The sequence below is a fragment of the Haliotis cracherodii genome, unplaced genomic scaffold (genome assembly GCF_022045235.1).
Source record: "Haliotis cracherodii isolate W230 unplaced genomic scaffold, xgHalCrac1.p SCAF_1, whole genome shotgun sequence".
Lineage (NCBI taxonomy): Eukaryota > Metazoa > Mollusca > Gastropoda > Lepetellida > Haliotidae > Haliotis > Haliotis cracherodii.
In genome coordinates this window covers 16,878,349-16,899,367 of record NW_027266264.1, presented here as the reverse complement: position 1 = coordinate 16,899,367, position 21,019 = coordinate 16,878,349, and the positions used below count along the sequence as shown (strand labels likewise).

The window sequence follows — 21,019 nt, the reverse complement described above, 5'->3', positions numbered from 1 at the left end:
GTGAAGCCCATTTCTGGTGTCCCCCGCCCTGATATTGCTGGAATATTGCTAAAAGCTGGGTAAAACCATACTCACTCACTCACTCACTCACTCACTCACTCACTCACTCACTCACTCGAAAACAAAAGGTTTGCTTTATTTTTTTAAACCCTAAAATAAACTGACAAGTGATGATATTCTTGTTTAGTCAAAACAATGACTTGTGTTTCGGGTATCTGAACTGATTCCTCAAGTATGTTATTAACTATAGTTCTCAAAAACACTCAGGCGGTTGGGTAGCCCAGTGGTTAAAGCCTTCGCTCGTCGCGCCGAAAACCGGGGTTTGATTCCCGACATGGGTACAATGTTTGAAGCGAATTTCTGGTGTCCCCCATCGAGATATTGCGGGAATATTGATAAAAGCGGCGTAAATCATACTCACTCACTCACTAAAAAGCTCTAATAACATGTATATATTTTTTATGTTAGCTTATTTTATGCATTTTGTATGTCTCCTATCTATTTTATATACAAGAAATAGTGTTAAGGAAAGCAGTACAACACATCCCAGTAACATCAGAAAGAACCACCTCCATTATGCCTACTGAAAATCATACTGGTTCCAAATGTATTCCAACCTGACGAAATGTGAAGACAATGTCAAGATTTTAGGGCAATTAATACAAATTTAAAAGGAGAATGCTAGATTTCTACCAACCTTTATGATTTCTCTGTCCCTGGAAGGCGGTATTTGATATATGGTCACATATATGGTAGCAAGCGGCTCATCTTGAAACGCATTCATTTCTGTTGCATATATATATTCTGTAGCACATTTTTATTCATGATACATTTAGAGAACAACTTAAGGTACTAGGAATTATGGATTGTATGTGACATAACTTTGTTATAACATTTTCAACAATATTTCAAGGACAGATAATCCCTTAATTCTGAGTTGCAAGTTGGTAATTCTATGTGTTTGCTGTGGTCTTTTTTTTAAAATATAGGAAAATATGGGTTTCCAAACTTCAAGTTTAGACAGCTCAAGTTATTGTTGGCACGACATCTTTTGTGATGTCATGAACAATGGATGACATCATCCTTAATTATCTGCATCTATGAGTTCATATGACATCACAATGGGCCTCTTTAAGGACAGCAATGGAACAGGTCTTTGAAAGGCATTTAGAAGTGATACACATAAGGAAGAGAATATATGGATACCATTCACCTGATGAAGGAGTAAGCATAATCCGAAACGTTGTGTTCCTCATTATAAAGAAGTTGACATCCATATATTCTCTTCCTTAACAATGGAACAATTGGTACAAATTAGCCAATCAGCTTGAAGCAAAGAATATAATGCTCAGAGAGAATGCCTGAAAATCATTTCCCCAATGTCCATGCCATTAATTGTAGGTAATATTATGCCATGAGGATATGACAGTATGGAAACAAAGAAGAAGAAATTAGGAATCAATTTGACTTTGTTATTCATCGTATAGATTTAATTTTATAAATTTATTTCTAAAATATATTCAGACTTTTATGTTCAGATTATATTTAGAGAAAGATCTTTCATGTACATTATTATCACATGATTGTATCGTACAATTGTACCTGAACTGTCAACTGAATTAATCATTGGAGACTGGTAAAACTAAAATTTCTTAAATATATATAAATATATTGTTTAGATGGCCAGGCCCCTAACCATACCAACTTAACAAGTTAAGTTAAACATGCACTGCTTGATAGAAATAGCTGGGAAACTGCAAAGCACTATTTAAGCTAAAGTATGAGAGGCAGACATGTTTTCTAAGGTGGCCATCATATTTCCCTGCATACAGCTCCCAATTGAGTGAGTGTATACACTGGCCAGTTGGTGTATAAATAACATCAGTCAATGTCAGACTTCTATTCTGACAAGCTTGTTTGGGTGAGCACAGTTTTGATTTAGAAATATTTTCCATACAAGTCAAACAAACATGCTTTTGATTCATGTAAGATGTTATTCGGCTGGTAGCAGACGTCAAACAGAATTCTCTCAGCTACATCTCCTGTTGTCTTTTGTTGATGTGTGAAAACATGAATGATATCAAGTTGTTGGGATAGTAGCATATTGACAGAATGCCATGGCAGTCAGTTGTTGTTGAGATGCTCACTTGTAAATAAGGTTTTATTGTTTTGAGCCGACATCAGCATTTGTTTATGGATTGCAAGACAGGGCCATTCTTTGTAATGTATCATAAGTAGTTGTTTGAGAGTAGCAATTGAAACTAAAGACTTCTGTATATATACAACACTTGCGTTATGGTTGCTGTGTATGAATTAAGAAAATAGATATGTCAGGTATTTCAGGTAATTGAGTATCAGATTAAGACCATTACAAATATGATCATTATGGTATGATGAAGAATATTATTTTTTCACTTTTCTGACTTGCCGCTGACACACATGACATTATTATGTGGTGAAGTTGGTTTGTTTTACGCTTCAGTCAATAATAACGTGTTATCTGTGATATAGTAATGACTTAGTGACGGAATGAATCTGAATTATATTACAGTAGCAGAGGAGATCAATTGTGTTTCATTTCAGGGGAGACCTGTGAAGATTCGGGGTAGAATAGGTCTTCAGCAACCCTTGCTTGCCGTAAAAGGCGACTATGCTTGTTGTGAGAGGCGACTAATGGGATCGGGTGGTCAGACTCGCTGACTTGGTTGATGCATGTCATCGTTTCCCAAATGCGTTGATCGATGCTCATGATGTCAATCACTGAATTGTCTGGCCCAGACTTGATTATTTACAGAACGCTGTCATATAGTTGAAACATTGCTGAGAGTGGCGTTAAACAAACAAACAAACAAACATTTCAGGAGATGTTTGTGTTGAGGATTTTGACTGTATTAATACTTCTCTGGTAATATGGGAGGAATAGGCTAATGACCCTCTTAATGACTGACTGTCAGTGAGTTATCGCATGGCAATAACATTGTGTGTCAATCACTGGATTGTCTGGTCCGGACTCGATCATTTACAGACTGATATCATATAGCTGCAGTGCTGCTGAAAACTGCATTAAACAACAAACAAACACAAACAATAACATGGTGATCACTGAAGCAACTCTTTACTTCTTAGAATATAATAAAAGCAAAAAAGCTCTTTCCATTATCATTAAAATCTCTGCTAAAAGCAGAATCCGTTGTATAGTTCCGAATATATATTATAAGCATGTGTTATCATTGCTATCAAATAGTGATGAAAGATAGTCATCCAAGATTTTATAGCCTGCTGTTATAACTTACAAGCCATGAATAATTATAGATTCTCTGTTTCAATTTTAGAAGTCACAAGTCACAGTTCGCTCTTAGTCGTGAGTAGGTCTGGGGGATTATATGTGTCCTTGGCAGAATAATGTTGGCTTCATGATCATATGAATAAACATCAGCTGAGACAATCTATTATTGGAAAGACTTCGGGCACATAAAATAACACACCTGATTTTCATGCACTTAATTACGGAAGCCTTTTAGGGCCATCTGTTTTTTCTTTTTTTCTTGAAATTTCAAGATGTTATGTTGAAATTTCAAGAAACTAAAATGAAATTTTAATATTATAGCTTGAAATTACAACTTAGTATCTTGAAATTTCAAGAAAACAATAAAAAACAAATGGCCCTGAAAGGCTTCCGTAATCACTCATCCATTGCAGATATCACAGTTTATTACACAGTGTTTAATACCTGGCATTGAAAACATACACAAGTATTGTTGGTTGGTGTTGACTGAGCACCACAAGCTGGGCACTGTTTTGCTCTTTGATCAATAATCCATTCTACCTCAATACATATCATGCTCTCTGAATGCGATCTAGTGCAGTAGAGTGCCCAAACACATGATCATATGTTGTGTGTAAATTGTGTTTAACGCTGCTTTTAACAGTATTCCAGTTATATCATGGCGTGTCAGGTTAATGTGGGAGGAAAGCCCATAGTGATGCAGGTTTTACACGTTTACCACTTCGGTCAAACCCACAAGCACGGTATGGTGCTGACAAACCTAGAAACATAATCAGGGCGAACCGGGATTTCGAACCCACAATCATTGGTTCCTGGCATGTCCAAGGGACGCAACTCTGCACAGCAAATTGCAGCGTATTAGACGACTGGGCGACACATGCCCCCTTCATATGATGTGTGTAAGTCAGTTCCATTGTGTTAATAATCATTCTTTGCCTTGTGAGAAAATAAAGCCTTCTGATCCCTTCCCTAAAAGACACAGACATTTTGAACTTCACCTGTAAGGAGCTTGTCACTTTTACTCTTGTTTTCCTTTGAATGCACATTTTACAAATTATGATATTGGCAATAGCCAGGATATTTGATACAATCATTTATTTCCAAGAAATACTAAAATGAGAAGAACTACAAGTGTTGCATTGATGTCAACCTTTATCATCTATTGGATAGGGAAAGGGTTTTGTAGTTTTATTTAAAAATGTGTATGTGGGTGAGTAATCTGTAGATAACCTGTTTTTTGAAGATAAATAAAAATGGCAACATGAGTGTAGGCCTCGAATATTTGTGTGAAAAGTGTTACATTAATCTGAAATATTTGTTACCCCAAAAATGAACTTCTAAGGAGGCCTATGTGTTTTTACCTATACATATGCTATATGAGATCCAGCTTCGTCTGAATTAGGCGTGAATCTCCTCCGGGGCGTGTACACTTCTGTATACAGAGTCACGAGGTGTTCTTCACCAGATGATGTAAACACTCCAGTCACAGACCTTCAGTTGCTCTTACCCAAGTCTCATAGCAACCTTTAGAGAAATGCCTCATGGTTATGGAATAAAAATCAACAAAACCATTTCCTCAATCCTAAGAAATATCGGCTAAAAGTGGACTCCATTGTATGATTCTGACTATATCACAAGCATGTGTTTATGAATCACTGTAAAAAAATTGTGATACCAGGTGTTTGCGAATAGGTGAGCATATCCTGCTTCAACGGTGCACATATCACAAACGCTTGCAAGGGCAAGTCAGTTGTTCACCTGAAAAAACATAGGAATATATAATAAGTGCATTTATAATGTGCCAGATACCATATACCAAGTGGATGCTTATAGCGCTACACTATTATTACCCCGGTCAATGGATCAGTGAGCACTCAATTTTCATTCTCAGCTCCCTGGGGAGTATGGTACAAGTCAAAATAGGGACATTATTTTTGTCACTGTTATGTTAAATTTGGAAATGTGCTTCACTTGTCTGCCATAAGACCTTATGAAAGTTTTGCTAAGGTCATGAATGTTGTAACCCTGATCAAACAACCTTTGATAATTGATGAGTTCTATATGACACTCTCTGAAATATTCATAGAAAGAGCATTGTCAACTGTGAATCAAAAGTTGTGAAATGTAGACACCTCAAGATGGAGCTGCAGGAATATTGCTCGACATGAAGGGAAAGTTGACAAATTGGAAAATTGAAGTAATCCCAGACTTGTGTATGTGTGGTACGTCATTTCAGAAATGTAGTTTCGCTAATGCTGTATAAAGATAAACAGATTGAAGAGGAACTGTTTTTAAATTGTTGTGATTTTAAAATGCTGATAGATCAATAATGATCATAATAAAATTATTCATTTATTGATTTCAACTTCCTGATCTACATCAGGAAATACAATTTTTTTTTTAAATTGTTGTGATTATAAAAATAATATTGCAATACAAATGCTGATAATGATACAGTATTTTGGTCATCAGCAAATAAATACATGAAGATAAATCAATAATGCAAATAAAGTATCTCATTAGTTGTGAAAAATATCCATTTTTAAAAATTTGAACTTCTTGATCTACAGCATTAGACACACACATTGCTTGTCTGCATGATAGACACAGGGTACAGACTTCAATGTAATTATTGTGCTGGTTTTATGCAGTACCCTTGTGAAGAGCCTGTAGGACAATGAAGACAACATCTGGCACATTCAGATAAAGACTGACAAGTTCCACGATAGCCACCTCATGTGTTTAGAGAGTATACACTAAACACAGTGCTATTCAGATGCTAGTGTTGTGTGCATACAGTCTATTGACAGGGAAGAGAATTTTCTGCAGGTCTGCGGAATTCAGTGGAAATTTGTTCAAGGTTCACTTTTGCGATACACGCGATACCATATACTCATAAATGATACAGTCCCCCAGAACCTCAGGTTAACGTTGTTTTTTCAAATACATCTTATCCCTGTATAGATACAATGCAATGCTGTTTGTATGCCAATGTGTAATCTATCTTACAGACCCTGATACAAATATATCAAATAAAGCCCATGCAAGTCTATAATGTTTGGCAAGTCTAGATTACTGCAGTGTCTGATGATTAAGAGTCTCTGGGCTCCTTTTTATTATATATTTATTAAGATAATTAGACAACTGTTTTTTTTCTGTACGATATGTTCATATGATATACAGTAAACTACGGTTATAACGAACACGCTTATAACGAACTGACGGATATAACAAACTAACTTTTTAGTCCCGACTATTTGCTGTAGTTATGCTGTATATATGCTTATAATGAATTACGGTTATAACGAACTAAAATTATTAGTCCCTCTGAGTTCGTTATAACTGTAGTTTACTGTAATGGATAATTGTTAAAAGCGGGATTTAAAGCAACTCACTCACTCACTCACTCCAAGCTTTCTCTGACACTGATGTGGGAAGTATTTCAATTACAAATATTTTGGTTATGTTGTTTTATGATTTGAATTGATGTGGTTTATTTGGAACATTTTGAGCGTGTGTAATACAGTTATGTGGTTTTATGAACTGGAAATATGACATTTAATCCTCAGGCAAACACTTTTGCAAAATGAATGTGGGTGGCTAGTGGTTTTTGTCTGTCTTTTTGTAAGAAAACAGTGTTCTGCAAGATGTCAGAATTTTCTCATTAAATAAAATTATTTGATCAAATGCAGGCATCTTACAGATTTCAGCTGTCAATGGAACCAAAACTGTCATCATTTAAATAAAAACGTTTGATATAATCTACATGATTTCTCTGTAATTCTTTATATGTTTGCATCAGAAGCTCCTTAATTTGAGGGGGCACGGGTGCCCCAGTCGTCTAAGGCGCCACGATTTGCTGTGCAGAGTTGCATCCCTTGGGCACGCCAGAAACCTATGATTGTGTGTTCGAATTCCGGTTCGCCCCGATTATGTTCCTAGGTTTGTCAGCACCATACCCGTGCTCGTGGGTTTCACCAAAGTGGTAAATGTCTGAGACCTGCATCACTTCAGGCTTTCCTCCCACATTAAGCTGACACACTGTGATATAACTAGAATACTGTTCAAAGCGGCGTTAATCCCAACTCACTCACTCACTCACTCACTCACTCACTCACTCACTCATTAATTTGAATGGGGTAAGGATTGGCCTAGCTGTCAAAGTTGTATAGAACTCACTCCCTTAGTTGTTCCAGGATCCGCTTACTGTGAAGACAGTGTTAAATCCAACTCATACACTTAATCAAGTTCCATCGATGTCATCTGTAAATGGCAAACTATACATGAATGGTGATACAGTCTTCACTCATGTGTGTTTCAACAGGGTGACAGCATTCAAGGCTTTAAATGGTAGACATGTGGAGGACATTTCCAAATTTGAGGCATTAGTGATAAAAATAATGTGTGAAGCAATTCCCTTATTTTCACTTGTACCGGATGTTCCGGTGTTTTTTCGGGTGAACACTTGCCTTGCCTTTGCATGTGTTTGTGTCTGGTTCCAGGGGTGGTGAGGAGGTGTTCGTTAACATCTGATATCATCACTATTTGTTAGTGATTCATTAACACATGCTTGTGAATTAGTCAGAATCATACAATCGACTCTGCTTTTAGCAGAGATTTCTTATGTCTGTGGAAATGGTTTTGTTTACAGCTACGTCCTATTTTAAAGAAAAAATTCGTGTGATTTAAAGGTCCAGATTTGTATAGTGTTAACAGTCTTTTTTGAAAGAAAGAAGAATGAAATACATGCCATGGAAGAAGTTCACATTCTATGCAGGATGCGATGGAACGATAAAGTTTTTTTTGAAATTGTATCATTGAATCATGTTTCATAACACATAGTTTCATTGCACTTCAGAGAATTGCTGAAAAATATAACTCTTTTTGCTGAAAAACTGAGGTATTTCCACAATAAAAAGAAATAGATTATAAACAAAAAGCATCATGTTTACGTGAGGATCCTGCGGTGTTTATATAACGACATGCTAGTATTTTTGTTCATGTCAGTCATGTTAGCGATGTTGTGCCCAAACTGATAACCCCAATCCAGCCTCACAGAGAGCCCACAAGGCAGCAACAGACACCTTCGTGAAATACTTACTTCTATAGGTGGAGCTGCAGATTTAGGCACCAGGGGAGTTTTATCTCCAACTTGAATTGTGTTACCTAACTTGTTGATCTTAAAACATCTTTCTGGTTATGTGAACACATATTCAGTTTACAGTGATGAACTGTTATCTTGCCTGAATCCAATTTTTGGCAATACCAAAGGGATATAGCAGCTGAAAAGTTTTTATATTTACAACCAGCTAGCTAAGAGTGCCGTCTCTTCCATCATTAGGTTTGAGTGATGGAGTCACAGTGGTTTAAGTCTGCTTTCTAATTATTATTTTTTAATCCAAGGTACATTCTATTTATTTTTCATTAGTGTCTGCTGAATGCATTATATTCTTTTCAGATTTTATTTTAGAAACAATTTGCTATTTGTTTGTCGGGGGTATATAGTTATACCAAGATTCCGTCCGTCTGTCTGTCCGTCCGTCCGTCCGTCCGTCCGTCCGTCCGTCCGTCTGTCCGTCAAACGGTCCAAAAACTTTGTCCGCACTATTTCACTTAAACTATTCAGTGGATTCATCTAAAACTTAGTATATATAATCTGTGTCATATGGAGGGGTGCAGTCAAAAGAAAAAAATTGCTTTCATTAATTTTCCATTTTTTTATGAATTTTTCAAACCCTAACGTCCGTCTGAAAATTTTGTCTGCGCGATTTCTCTTAAACTATTCAGTGGATTCACCTTAAACTTAGTACATATAATCTGTGTCATATGGAAGGGTGCAGTCAAAAGAAAAAAAAAAGTTTTTTATTAATTTTCCATTTTCTTTTTGGAATTTTTCAAACCCAAGTGGCTAACCCTATCCTAGCTATTTAATTTGTAACTACTGACACACTAGGTGGGTCCGGGGTATTAGTGAGCCACGCTCACTTTTGCACTTGTTTGTGCATTTTATTATATCATAATAGAGATTGTTCCAGTCCAGAGTGATGTTTTGGTTGTACTAGTTGCATTGTCCCTCTGTTGTAAACAAGAATATTCAACATAATTCATTGTTATTAAATCTTTGAAATAAATATTAATTAATGATTTACATATTGTATGGTTATCAATGCTTACTGATGCTAATGCACGTTTTTGATGGATCTCTTTTTCTATTACAGACAACAGAAAATGAGATATCTTTTGGACCTTTGAAATTAAACCAGCACACAATGTCGGTAAGTTCATGGCACTTCATTCATACTCCAAGAGGTGCGGAGAGATAGCAGTCACTTCGCCTTGTGTCACATCACGTCTTGGAGGTTGCTATGGTTTCTTTACGTAACTGGGATATCCACGAATGGCATATTACCTTATTGCATTGACATACAATCTTAAAAAGTTCTTGTTCCGTCAAATGTGAGAGACAAACATAAGAAATGCTACTTAATTTATTGATCTGCCAAACCTAAAATAAGATTTGATTTCCTATTTGTTTTTTATCTACTGTTTCCTAAAGCACTGTTTTTACTGTTTGTCAGATCTTTTGAAAAGAAGTTATCAGTTTTCTTTTTTGTTCTTTTTGAAAATAATTATAGATATGTATATATATATACTTACCAAATGTGAAGCATTCTTCACAAGAATATTGTTGCCTTCTACGGTATTTCTAGATTTGAATAATTATTTAGAAGACCAGCACAGGATGGGCTGTTTTTATTTTTCCCTACCTTTTACAAGTGAAAAAAAACAGTAAAAAATTTGATTACAGATGGTGGGGTACCTTAGGATGGCCACATAAACATTATATTCATGATTATTTGTGGCATTTATTAATCATGTACTTATATGGTTAGGCAACATATTTTATAGCAATAACTATTTTTTCAAACCTTTCAAGCCATAGTGTTATTCAATGACCATTATTCAGTATCAATATGCACACAATATATCATGACATTAAGATATTGTGATGAGCAAGTTCTGTTTTGATGCATTGATATCTGTCGGTGATATAAAGGGGGAATGAAATATATATAGAGTTATGTTGATATGCAGAGCTAGGTGGCACTTCATCCCTGGTGATGTAAATGCCAACATCAGCACCAAACACATCAACAATCTGGGAGCATGTGTACAGTACATTTTAAGAAATGAAAATAACACCACTGAAAAATAGCAACTTGTTGACACATTGAGGTGACCGATAGCGGAACCCAGAATACTTGCCTTGGAACTAGTTTTCTTTCATAGAAATGTACTGTAAAAATACCGATAGCAAGATTATTTTACAAAACATTTCAGAATTAATACCCACTTGACAGGAGTAGCAAAACAAAGGAAGTCATTCTGCTCCTACTCACCATCAGTAACAATAAACGATAAACCCGTGAACTGAGTGAGTGAGTGGGTGAGTGAGTGAGTGGGTGAGTGAGTGAGTGGGTCAAGTATGTTCCAGTATTATTTCGGTGGGGGAATCTATGAACTGCACACAATGTACCCATTTAAGTCTTGATATAGATTCCTTGAATTTGTCAACTTTTTCTATTTTGTTTCTGTTGGTTTGTTGTCTGTACAAATTTCTTGTTTTAAGGTAGCTATATTAGATTCACAAGAACTTCTTGTCTTAAGGGCCGGTTGGGTAGCCTAGTGGTTAAAGTGTTCGCTCGTCATGCCGAAGACCCGGGTTTGATTCCTGACATGGTTACAATGGGTGAAGCCAATTACTGGTGTCCCCCGCTGTGATATTGCTGGAATATTGCATAAAGCGGCGTAAAACCATACTCACTCACTCACTCTTGTCTTAAGGTAGTTTTATTAGATTCACAAAGGCTAGACCCGTGAAGATCCAGGGTAGAAATGGTCTTCAGCCACCCATGCTTGCCGTAAGAGGCATCTAACGGGATTGGGTGGTAAGGCTCTCTGACTTGGTTGATGCATGTCATCGTTTCCCAATTGCGTGGAACGATGCTAATGATGTCAATCACTGGATTGTCTGGTCCAGACTCGATTATTTACAGACCACCGTCATATAACTGGAATATTGCTGAGTGCGGAGTTAAACAACATGAAACAAACAAACAGAACACAAGCGCTACATTACTGATTGCCAATTAGCAGTAATTATGGACACCCATTAGGTCTTGTTGACTCAGGGGAGAGGCAAAGAGCATTGAGAAGAGTTTCTGGAGTACTCGAAGTATGTGTTATGTAAGCCCGGCGAGATTCCTGGCTTCTCACCGGGAATGTCTGGCATGGTTATAGTGGCTTGTTAGCCTGCACATCCAAGCCCCAGGCAGGCAACAGGTAGGGGACTGAAGACATTAACATGTTTCCATAGATGCTAGAGATTCAGATTCAGAGGAGGCGGTGCAAGTTGGATTCTCTGTACTAGTGACCTTTACAGAGATTACGGGCCACAGATATGTTCACTTAAAGAATTTAGCCTCTTTAACCTGTATACAGTTTGCTTTTAATTGTGAATGGTTATGACTCTCCTTGAACAACCTTGTGTGGAGAAATGATTTGCATATAGTATATTTGTAATCAGATTAATCAACTGGGATTTTGACAAGGTAGAATTTGCTGAAACATTTGCCATGGTGTGTCAAGAGTACTGCTGTGTGGCATCAGGCAAAAAACACATACTTTTTTATGCAAATTATGCGAGTGGCAGGTGCTAGCAGAAGGGTTGGTTGGTTGGTTGGTTGGTGTTTTACGCCGCACTGAGCAATATTACAGCTATATGACGGCAGTCTGTAAATAATCAAGTCTGGACCAGACAATCCAGTGATTGATATCATGAGCATCGATCCATGCAATTGCGATCGATGACATGCATCAGGCAAGTCAGCGAACATGACCACCCGATGCCGTTAGTCGCCTCTTACGACAAGCATAGTCACCTTTTACAGCAAGCATGGGTTGCTGAAGACCTATTCTACCCCTGAATCTTCATGGGTCCTAGCAGAAGAGCATGACATGCCTAATCTTTTTGCAAACACCTGGTGTCTTAACTGATTTTCAGTGATACATTTTTAAGGCTGTTTTGCCTTTTACATACAATGGAATCTGTTTAGCCAGGATATTCTCTGACATACATTTTATATGTATTTTAGGAAAATGTCTTTTATGACTTGTAACTGATGGATAAGAACTTAATAAAGGGTTTAGTCTGGCAAAAGTAGTCTCACATTGAAGATGGGAGTCTGATCACATCCAATCCTTTAAATTGAGGAACATGGATTTCAAAAGTTCCTATTGCTGAGATGATTGTGGAAATATGTATCCCAAGTTCATTCCCCTTTTGATGAAACATACAAATATGGTGAAACTGCTTTATTTTTAAATCACAAACATAATCCCAGGAAGGCATGTGGGTATCTAATTCCCCTCTCTCAAATGGACACCTAGTGACGTCACAGAGACAAACCCATGTCAGTACTGTCATCAATGGAATCAAACAAAATTGGTATCAAGGGCCTACAGAATCTTTGGCGTCAGACAGATTAGTCGTCCTCAGACACACAGCATTCCTCTTTTACTAGCTGCAAGAATTCCACCAGAGAAAATCAGGGGCTTAATACCTCCTTATCTGTGATGTGCCACATTGCCTTCAATTAAGGCAGACATTGACGGTATCCCTGTTTTTGCCAGAGTTGCTCTGATGGATCTATAAAGACCTGATAACAGTGCCTATTCCAAGTCAGCTGACAATATGGTGTGTCGAAATTGTGACTGGAACATGGAACAGCAAACATCAACAGCAAACATCAACAGCGTACCCTGCCATCAGCGTCTTTGCATTCTTGAACTAAGCCCAGGTTTCTCTTTTCTAATGAATATGAATGAGAAGGCAATGACAAGGAGCAAGCTTTCTATTTCAGGAATGAAATTGAAATCTTTGGATTCTCGTTGATTGCACTCTAAAACAAAGACCATTGCAAGAAAACGCAAGCAGCCCAGCTTAAATTGTTTTCACTTTTTGATGCCATAAGCCATGTTAAATTCATGAGTTGATCCCACCAAATTTGTGAGCTGTTACGGTGAAGTTGCAATTGGGATATGATGTGAGATGATGACGGAACACATGAAGCATATTGTTGTCTCAAGGATCACAATTTAATGGCTGGATTCAGATCTCGGTTCCAGTTTTTCGTCAAGTATAAATGGCCATCTCCACATTTTGGACAGTGGGGTGCTGATAGGTGAGTCAATCGATGCCATTACAAGGCACAGTGTTGCACATTTCGACCCTCACGTAGATTTCTGGTGTAATTACGACATTCAATATGGCCATCGACTTGGCAATGGAACATTTTCAAATCATGAATCTTCTTCATCTTCTTTTAACTAAACCTTGCCATTTACAGTGACTGTGTGAGGAGGTTATGAAGACCATTTCTCGGTGGAAACTGGGAATGGATGAAAACCATCATAGGATGATGAGCATGTGAAGACATGTATAAAATTGATCATGTTATTTTGGTCCAATTTCCTCAAATGTGAATATGGTCGATCAGTGTCTACGTTGTTACTGTTACACTGAGGGAGTTTTGATGGTTATTTTTCTCTATAGATAGCAGTGAATTACACTGAAGCCTCTTACACAAGAGAACAAAGTAGCATGTTTGTGACAGTTTCAGTCTAATGTCATGAAGATTTCTGTAAATTCTCCAATATAGTGATTTGTCTGGATTTCTTACCATGTGAATGAATTGAGAATTGATATTAAAACATTTGGAAATGCAAAAAACATAATATAGGTTGTTATGTGGTATACACGTTTTGTTGTCAGAACCATACTGATATATGATAACAATAAAAATAAAAATGCAAACACACATTTGTATTAAAATTTCTTTTAAGCTTTATGAGTAGGGTGAAACAAACAAATTCAATTAAAGAAACATGCAATTTATGTCTCATGTCGCAATGCTTTATAAGTCTTTTGAAAGATTGTAATTTTATGTCATAGTTGGAAAGCATTGTGTCAATAGACAGAAAGGTGAGGACTCAACATAGGACTGAGGTACTCCTAAAGATGGGATTGTTAAACGAAATTGTCGATGACCATAGCTTTCAAAAATAGTGTTATCATGAACAAGGTTACCATGAAATAGGCTGATAACTTATTTATCATATCTGTCTAAAAGGTAGTATCTGGCAGGGTCCAGTTTTATACCTGGATAAAATTAGTTTTAAGTGTTTCCATATTGAGACTGGGGATGCGATGATATGATAATAAGGGTCAAGTGATGCTATTTCTGGAAATCATTTAACCTGATTTGGAATCTACTTGGCGGAAAGCTCTCCATCCTATCTTGTGAACAGATTAGGACATTTGTGTTGAATTACCACACCTCTGACCTGAGACAGAGAAGAACTTCTTCACGCTGATGGCCGGCGATAGAGACATACATCTCACTAAACATCTGGGTAGCAACATACATCTCACTGATGGCCTGGAATAGAGACATACATCTCACTGATGACCTGGAATAGAGACATTCATCTCACTGATGACCTGGAATAGAGAAATTCATCTCACTGATGACCTGGAATAGAGACATTCATCTCACTGATGACCTGGAATAGAGACATTTATCTCACTGATGACCTGGGATAGAGACATACATCTCACTGATGACCTGGAATAGAGACATTTATCTCACTGATGACCTGGGATAGAGACATACATCTCACTGATGACCTAGAATAGAGACATACATCTCACTGATGACCTAGAATAGAGACATACATCTCACTGATGATCTGGAATAGAGACATTTATCTCACTGATGACCTGGGATAGAGACATACATCTCACTGATGACCTAGAATAGAGACATACATCTCACTGATGACCTGGGATAGAGACATACATCTCACTGATGACCTGGAATAGAGACATTTATCTCACTGATGACCTGGAATAGAGACATTTATCTCACTGATGACCTGGGATAGAGACATTTATCTCACTGATGACCTGGGATAGAGACATTCATCTCACTGATTACCTGGAATAGAGACATTCATCTCACTGATGACCTGGGATAGAGACATTCATCTCACTGATGACCTGGAATAGAGACATTTATCTCACTGATGACCTGGAATAGAGACATTCATCTCACTGATGACCTGGAATAGAGACATTTATCTCACTGATGACCTGGGATAGAGACATACATCTCACTGATGACCTGGGATAGAGACATACATCTCACTGATGACCTGGGATAGAGACATTCATCTCACTGATGACCTGGGATAGAGACATACATCTCACTGATGACCTGGGATAGAGACATTTATCTCACTGATGACCTGGAATAGAGACATTTATCTCACTGATTACCTGGAATAGAGACATTCATCTCACTGATGACCTGGGATAGAGACATTTATCTCACTGATGACCTGGAATAGAGACATTTATCTCACTGATGACCTGGAATAGAGACATTCATCTCACTGATGACCTGGAATAGAGACATTTATCTCACTGATGACCTGGGACAGAGACATACATCTCACTGATGACCTGGGATAGAGACATTTATCTCACTGATGACCTTGGATAGAGACATTCATCTCACTGATGACCTGGGATAGAGACATACATCTCACTGATGACCTGGGATAGAGACATTTATCTCACTGATGATCTGGAATAGAGACATTTATCTCACTGATGACCTGGAATAGAGACATTTATCTCACTGATGACCTGGGATAGAGACATTTATCTCACTGATGACCTGGCTGAAATGTGGGGCCAGATATTAAGCTCAGCTGAGGGAGATTCAAATACTGTCTTTGATGTATATGGTCCAGAAGTTTTCATCATCCAGTGAGAGCAGCGCCACCTGGATGCAACATCCTGTCTAGACCAGAAACTGGCTAGTGGTCATTTAACACCTCATGGACGTCTCCTTGAATTGGGTTGGCAATTATTTACTGTAAACGTTTCTAACTGATATTGGCAGCCTTCAACTTAACATTCAACAAGACTTTCTTTCTTTAAAGGATTGTTTGTTTGTTTGTTGTTCAAAGCCGCACTGAGCAATATTCCAGCTATTTGGCGTGGGTCTCTAAATAATCGAGTCTGGACCAGAAAGTCCAGTGATTGACATCATGAGCATCGATCCACGCAATTGGGATACGATGATATGCATCAACCAAGTCAGCAAGCCTGACCACCCGATCCCGTTAGTCGCCTCTTATGACAAGCATAGTCGCTTTTTACAGCAAGCATTGGGAATAAAGTTCATCATCAGCGAGCACTTTAACCACCTTAACTCAGCTACCTGATAGACAGACCCTGAGTAACCCAATGGATAGTGGACCCGTGAAGATCCGGGTAGAATAGGTCTTCAGCAACCCATGCTTGCCCTAATTGGCGATTATCTGAGATCGGGATCTGGTGGACAGGATCGCTGACTAGGTAGATGCATGTCATCGTATCCCAATTGCGTTGATCGATGCTCATGATGTCAGTCACTGGATTGTCTGGTCCAGATTAGATTATATACACACCGCCATCATATAGCAGGAATATTGCTGAGTGCGGCATTAAACAACATGAAACAAACAAACAAAACACAAGAGCTACATTAATTTTAAACATTCTCGTTTGACTCCACCTAAGTCCATTTCATGATGTTCTGTTATTGTGTTAACCTTCCTAGCTATTGTTGCTAAATAATCTCCCTCACTCACTCATTATGGAACTGTTGGAGGAGATGATGGAACCATGTCATCTTGCACTTCATCAAATTGACGTGTAACGTATGATGACATCTTCCCAGCAAGAGTCGTCTTCCCTTAACACTATTTAACACACTTAACACTATTTAACACACTTAACACTATTTAACACACTTAACACTATTTAACACACTTAACACTATTTAACACACTTAACACTATTTAACACAGGGATGCTTGCTGGGATGTGCAGTTCTCGTGAAGCAATGCTTTGAGCATCATAGAGGCTATCGTACAAGTTTGGTTTTGGATGGTAAATATCCTGTATTAGGAAGAAACATTGTATTTAGGGAGCCTTAGCAAGCTAAATGCATAGTGTTTATCCCAAACAATGTAAGTCATGTTTATTCCCAAGATGTTGCTTACACGTGTAAAAAATCTCAACTATATCCCTGATAGTTTCATAAACTGATTTTTGGTATTTTAGACAATCATTTCAATATTAATGATGAGAATTATCCCAGTACTTTGTCTAGATCCCTGATAGTCAATTCTGACTCAAACGCCAAAAGACAAGGGCAATGCTGTGTTGGAAAACACTGAAGGTAGTACCTACCTAACCTATTTCAGATGCATATTTTTCTGGAACACACTCCAATGGATACTGTTTTTGTCTGTTGGCCCCACTGAGAAACCTACAGTTATATGATATAGGGGGTTGTTGAACAAAAAGGGAATTCATTCATGGCATATCATACATTGCTCATGGCGAGGGTAAATAGTAGTTGTGTGACAACAGTCTTTAACCTTTGAGGCAGATGTAGTATCACCTTGTTTCGTGATGTCATAGTACAGTGTCAGTAGAATGTGGCGTCACCTTAGGAACGGGGAGATAACACACTAACATATAGAGATTGTGATGCAAAACTGTGAACCTGTGAATGATTTCCCCATGTGTGAATCTGACCATCTTCCTGAGGCAAGGGAGTTAACTGATTATGAAAGTCCAGTTTCCACCCTTGCCGAACTAGGCTGCGATTATGGAGTTATATTTTGGCTGGACTAATGAGTCTATGCATAATCCCATCAAAATCGTGTAACAAAATTGACATCCGGTTCGTAAACTGCCGTGCAGATTTCGGTCAGTTGCAAGATTTGTAAAGCATGTGTACTGACAACTTAGTGTCAACAGATATTTTCCCAATTATTTCATGTTTTTGATCAAGGTGCTTATGTGAACAGATGCAATTTGCGAAGTAAGACCCGTTTTATGACAATATAGATCTTGATTATTGATCAGACTGGGCGACACGATTTTGTTTGAAACAAATGCAAGTGATATGAGATGTGGAATCTGATTGGTCAATAGGAGGAACATAGAAGGGACATAACTCACAATAGCCACAGGTGGCCCTATGATCAAGTCCAGAAAGTCCATCCTAGTTCGGCAAGGGTGGAAACTGGACTTTTACGTCAGTTAACTCCCTTGCCTCTGGAAGATGGAATGGTTGTAAACAAGTACACCAAGCACAATGGAAAGTACACAAACCTTTTTTGTTTCATTTGGCCAGCTAGTTTTATGACTTTGATAATACCTATTTAAGAAAGGTTAAATACTCTTGATATAAACCAGCAGACATCCTTAACTCACCATTGGATGAGTTGATAGGAGAGACAAGTATTTTACTGATTCTAAGCATCAAAATACACTGTGATGTTACCATGTGAAGCAGTACAGCTATCCACTGTAGCGATGGGGATAAATACACTCCCAGGTGGCTGGCTTGATTCCTTATCCAAGGACTTCAGATTGAGGGGGTCTTTGTGTTGAAACAACCTTTACTTGTCATTATCAAGTGAAGGTGCTTGTCTACGAGTTTCATCTCTAAACAGACAGAGTGTTACCTTGGAATATTCAACATAACTCTGCTAGTGCCTAGTTTGTTTTCTGACATGGATATTGCTGGCAGGATTCGTCAGTTACGCCGACAATGTGGCAAGCTGCGAGGTCGTATCCTAATTCCTGCCTAAGAGTAACTTATTCTCACAAAGCATTATTCTTTCAACAACAGGAATATAACCAAAGCTTCTTCATCAATATATAAAGCCACATAGAGAATGAGGGACATCGTCTTTGATGGTCTTATACACCCAGGTAGTGAGCCAAGTGTAGCTCATTATGTAGTTATGTAATAAATTATACTGTGTTTCCAGATGCATAAACAAGTCTTCAATCTTGGCTAAATTAGGCCAAGCTTTTGGCTGAGTGCAAAAAGTTCACAAACATAAGCCAAGTCTGTTAACAGGAATAGATAAAAGAAGCATCCATATAAGAGTCTGTTTACCAAAATAGAAACAATATTTGAAAACAGTTTTGGGAGTTAACATGTTGAAAGACTGTTTCGCAGTAGGGGGGAATGGTTTGTTTTAAAGTTACGCTGACTATTGGTAGTGCTGATAAACTGACGTAGAGTGGGCGTGGCCATCAGGGTGGGTGAGTAGGGCGGGGGTAGGGGTAGGGGTGTCTGGTGATTGTGAGAAAGGGGAAAAATGGGTGATCTAAATGCAGATGGGGGGTGCACATGCTACACCCTGAAACTACAAGTGTATTTAAAGATTGTGTTCCACGTATAGTCAGCAAGCTGTACCTCATAAGAGCCACAAATTTGAACAGCCCTTCAGCCCAAACACAATGATACTTCCCAGCTTCTCTCTCTCTCCAAGTTTGACTGCTTCCACTGAATGTCCCACAAGTATGATTGGTTGAGCTGCATGTTATATCACTTGGAACAGATACGCTGAGATCAATATTTTATAATGGTCATATGACAAGGCTTCAAAGCTTGGTGAGACACTTGTGTGATGTGCACACCTTCAAGACTTGGTGAGACACTTGTGTGATGTGCACACCTTCAAGACTTGGTGTGACACTTGTGTGATGTGCACACCTTCAAGGCTTGGTGACACTTGTGTGATGTGCACACCTTCAAAGCTTGGTGAGACACTTGTGTGATGTGCACACCTTCAAAGCTTGGTGAGACACTTGTGTGATGTGCACACCTTCAAGACTTGGTGAGACACTTGTGTGATGTGCACACCTTCAAGACTTGGTGTGACACTTGTGTGATGTGCACACCTTCAAGACTTGGTGTGACACTTGTGTGATGTGCACACCTTCAAGGCTTGGTGTGACACTTGTGAGATGTGCACACCTTCAAGGCTTGGTGACACTTGTGTGATGTGCACACTTTCAAAGCTTGGTGAGACACTTGTGTGATGTGCACACCTTCAAGGCTTGGTGAGACACTTGTGTGATGTGCACACCTTCAAGGCTTGGTGAGACACTTGTGTGATGTGCACACCTTCAAGGCTTGGTGAGACACTTGTGTCATGTGCACGCCTTCAAGGCTTGCTGTGACACTTGTGTGATGTGCACACCTTCAAGGCTTGGTGAGACACTTGTGTGATGTGCACACCTTCAAGACTTGGTGAGACACTTGTGTGATGTGCACACCTTCAAGGCTTGGTGAGACACTTGTGTGATGTGCACACCTTCAAGGCTTGGTGAGACACTTGTGTGATGTGCACACCTTCAAGGCTTGGTGAGACACTTGTGTGATGTGCACACCTTCAAGACTTGGTGAGACACTTGTCTGATGTGCACACCTTCAAGACTTGGTGAGACACTTGTGTGATGTGCACACCTTCAAGGCTTGGTGACACATGTGTGATGTGCACACCTTCAAGGCTTGGTGACACTTGTGTGATGTGCACACCTTCAAGGCTTGGTGAGACATGTGTGATGTGCACACCTTCAAGACTTGGTGAGACACTTGTGTGATGTGCACACCTTCAAGGCTTGGTGAGACACATGTGTGATGTGCACACCTTCAAGGCTTGGTGACACTTGTGTGATGTGCACACCTTCAAAGCTTGGTGAGACACTTGTGTGATGTGCACACCTTCAAGGCTTGGTGACAC

At 38.6% G+C, this 21,019-nt stretch overlaps 1 protein-coding gene across 3 annotated transcripts in view; it reads left to right on the top strand.

Moving 5' to 3' along the window:
- LOC139473647 (high affinity cAMP-specific and IBMX-insensitive 3',5'-cyclic phosphodiesterase 8B-like) overlaps positions 1-21,019 on the top strand; it is a 229,089-nt gene that overhangs the window by 157,707 nt on the left and 50,363 nt on the right. For all 3 annotated transcript variants that reach the window (XM_071256338.1, XM_071256330.1, XM_071256347.1), the window contains one exon: positions 9,505-9,561. In XM_071256338.1, coding sequence (XP_071112439.1) covers positions 9,505-9,561 — 57 coding nt within the window. The remainder of the gene's footprint in view (positions 1-9,504; positions 9,562-21,019) is intronic.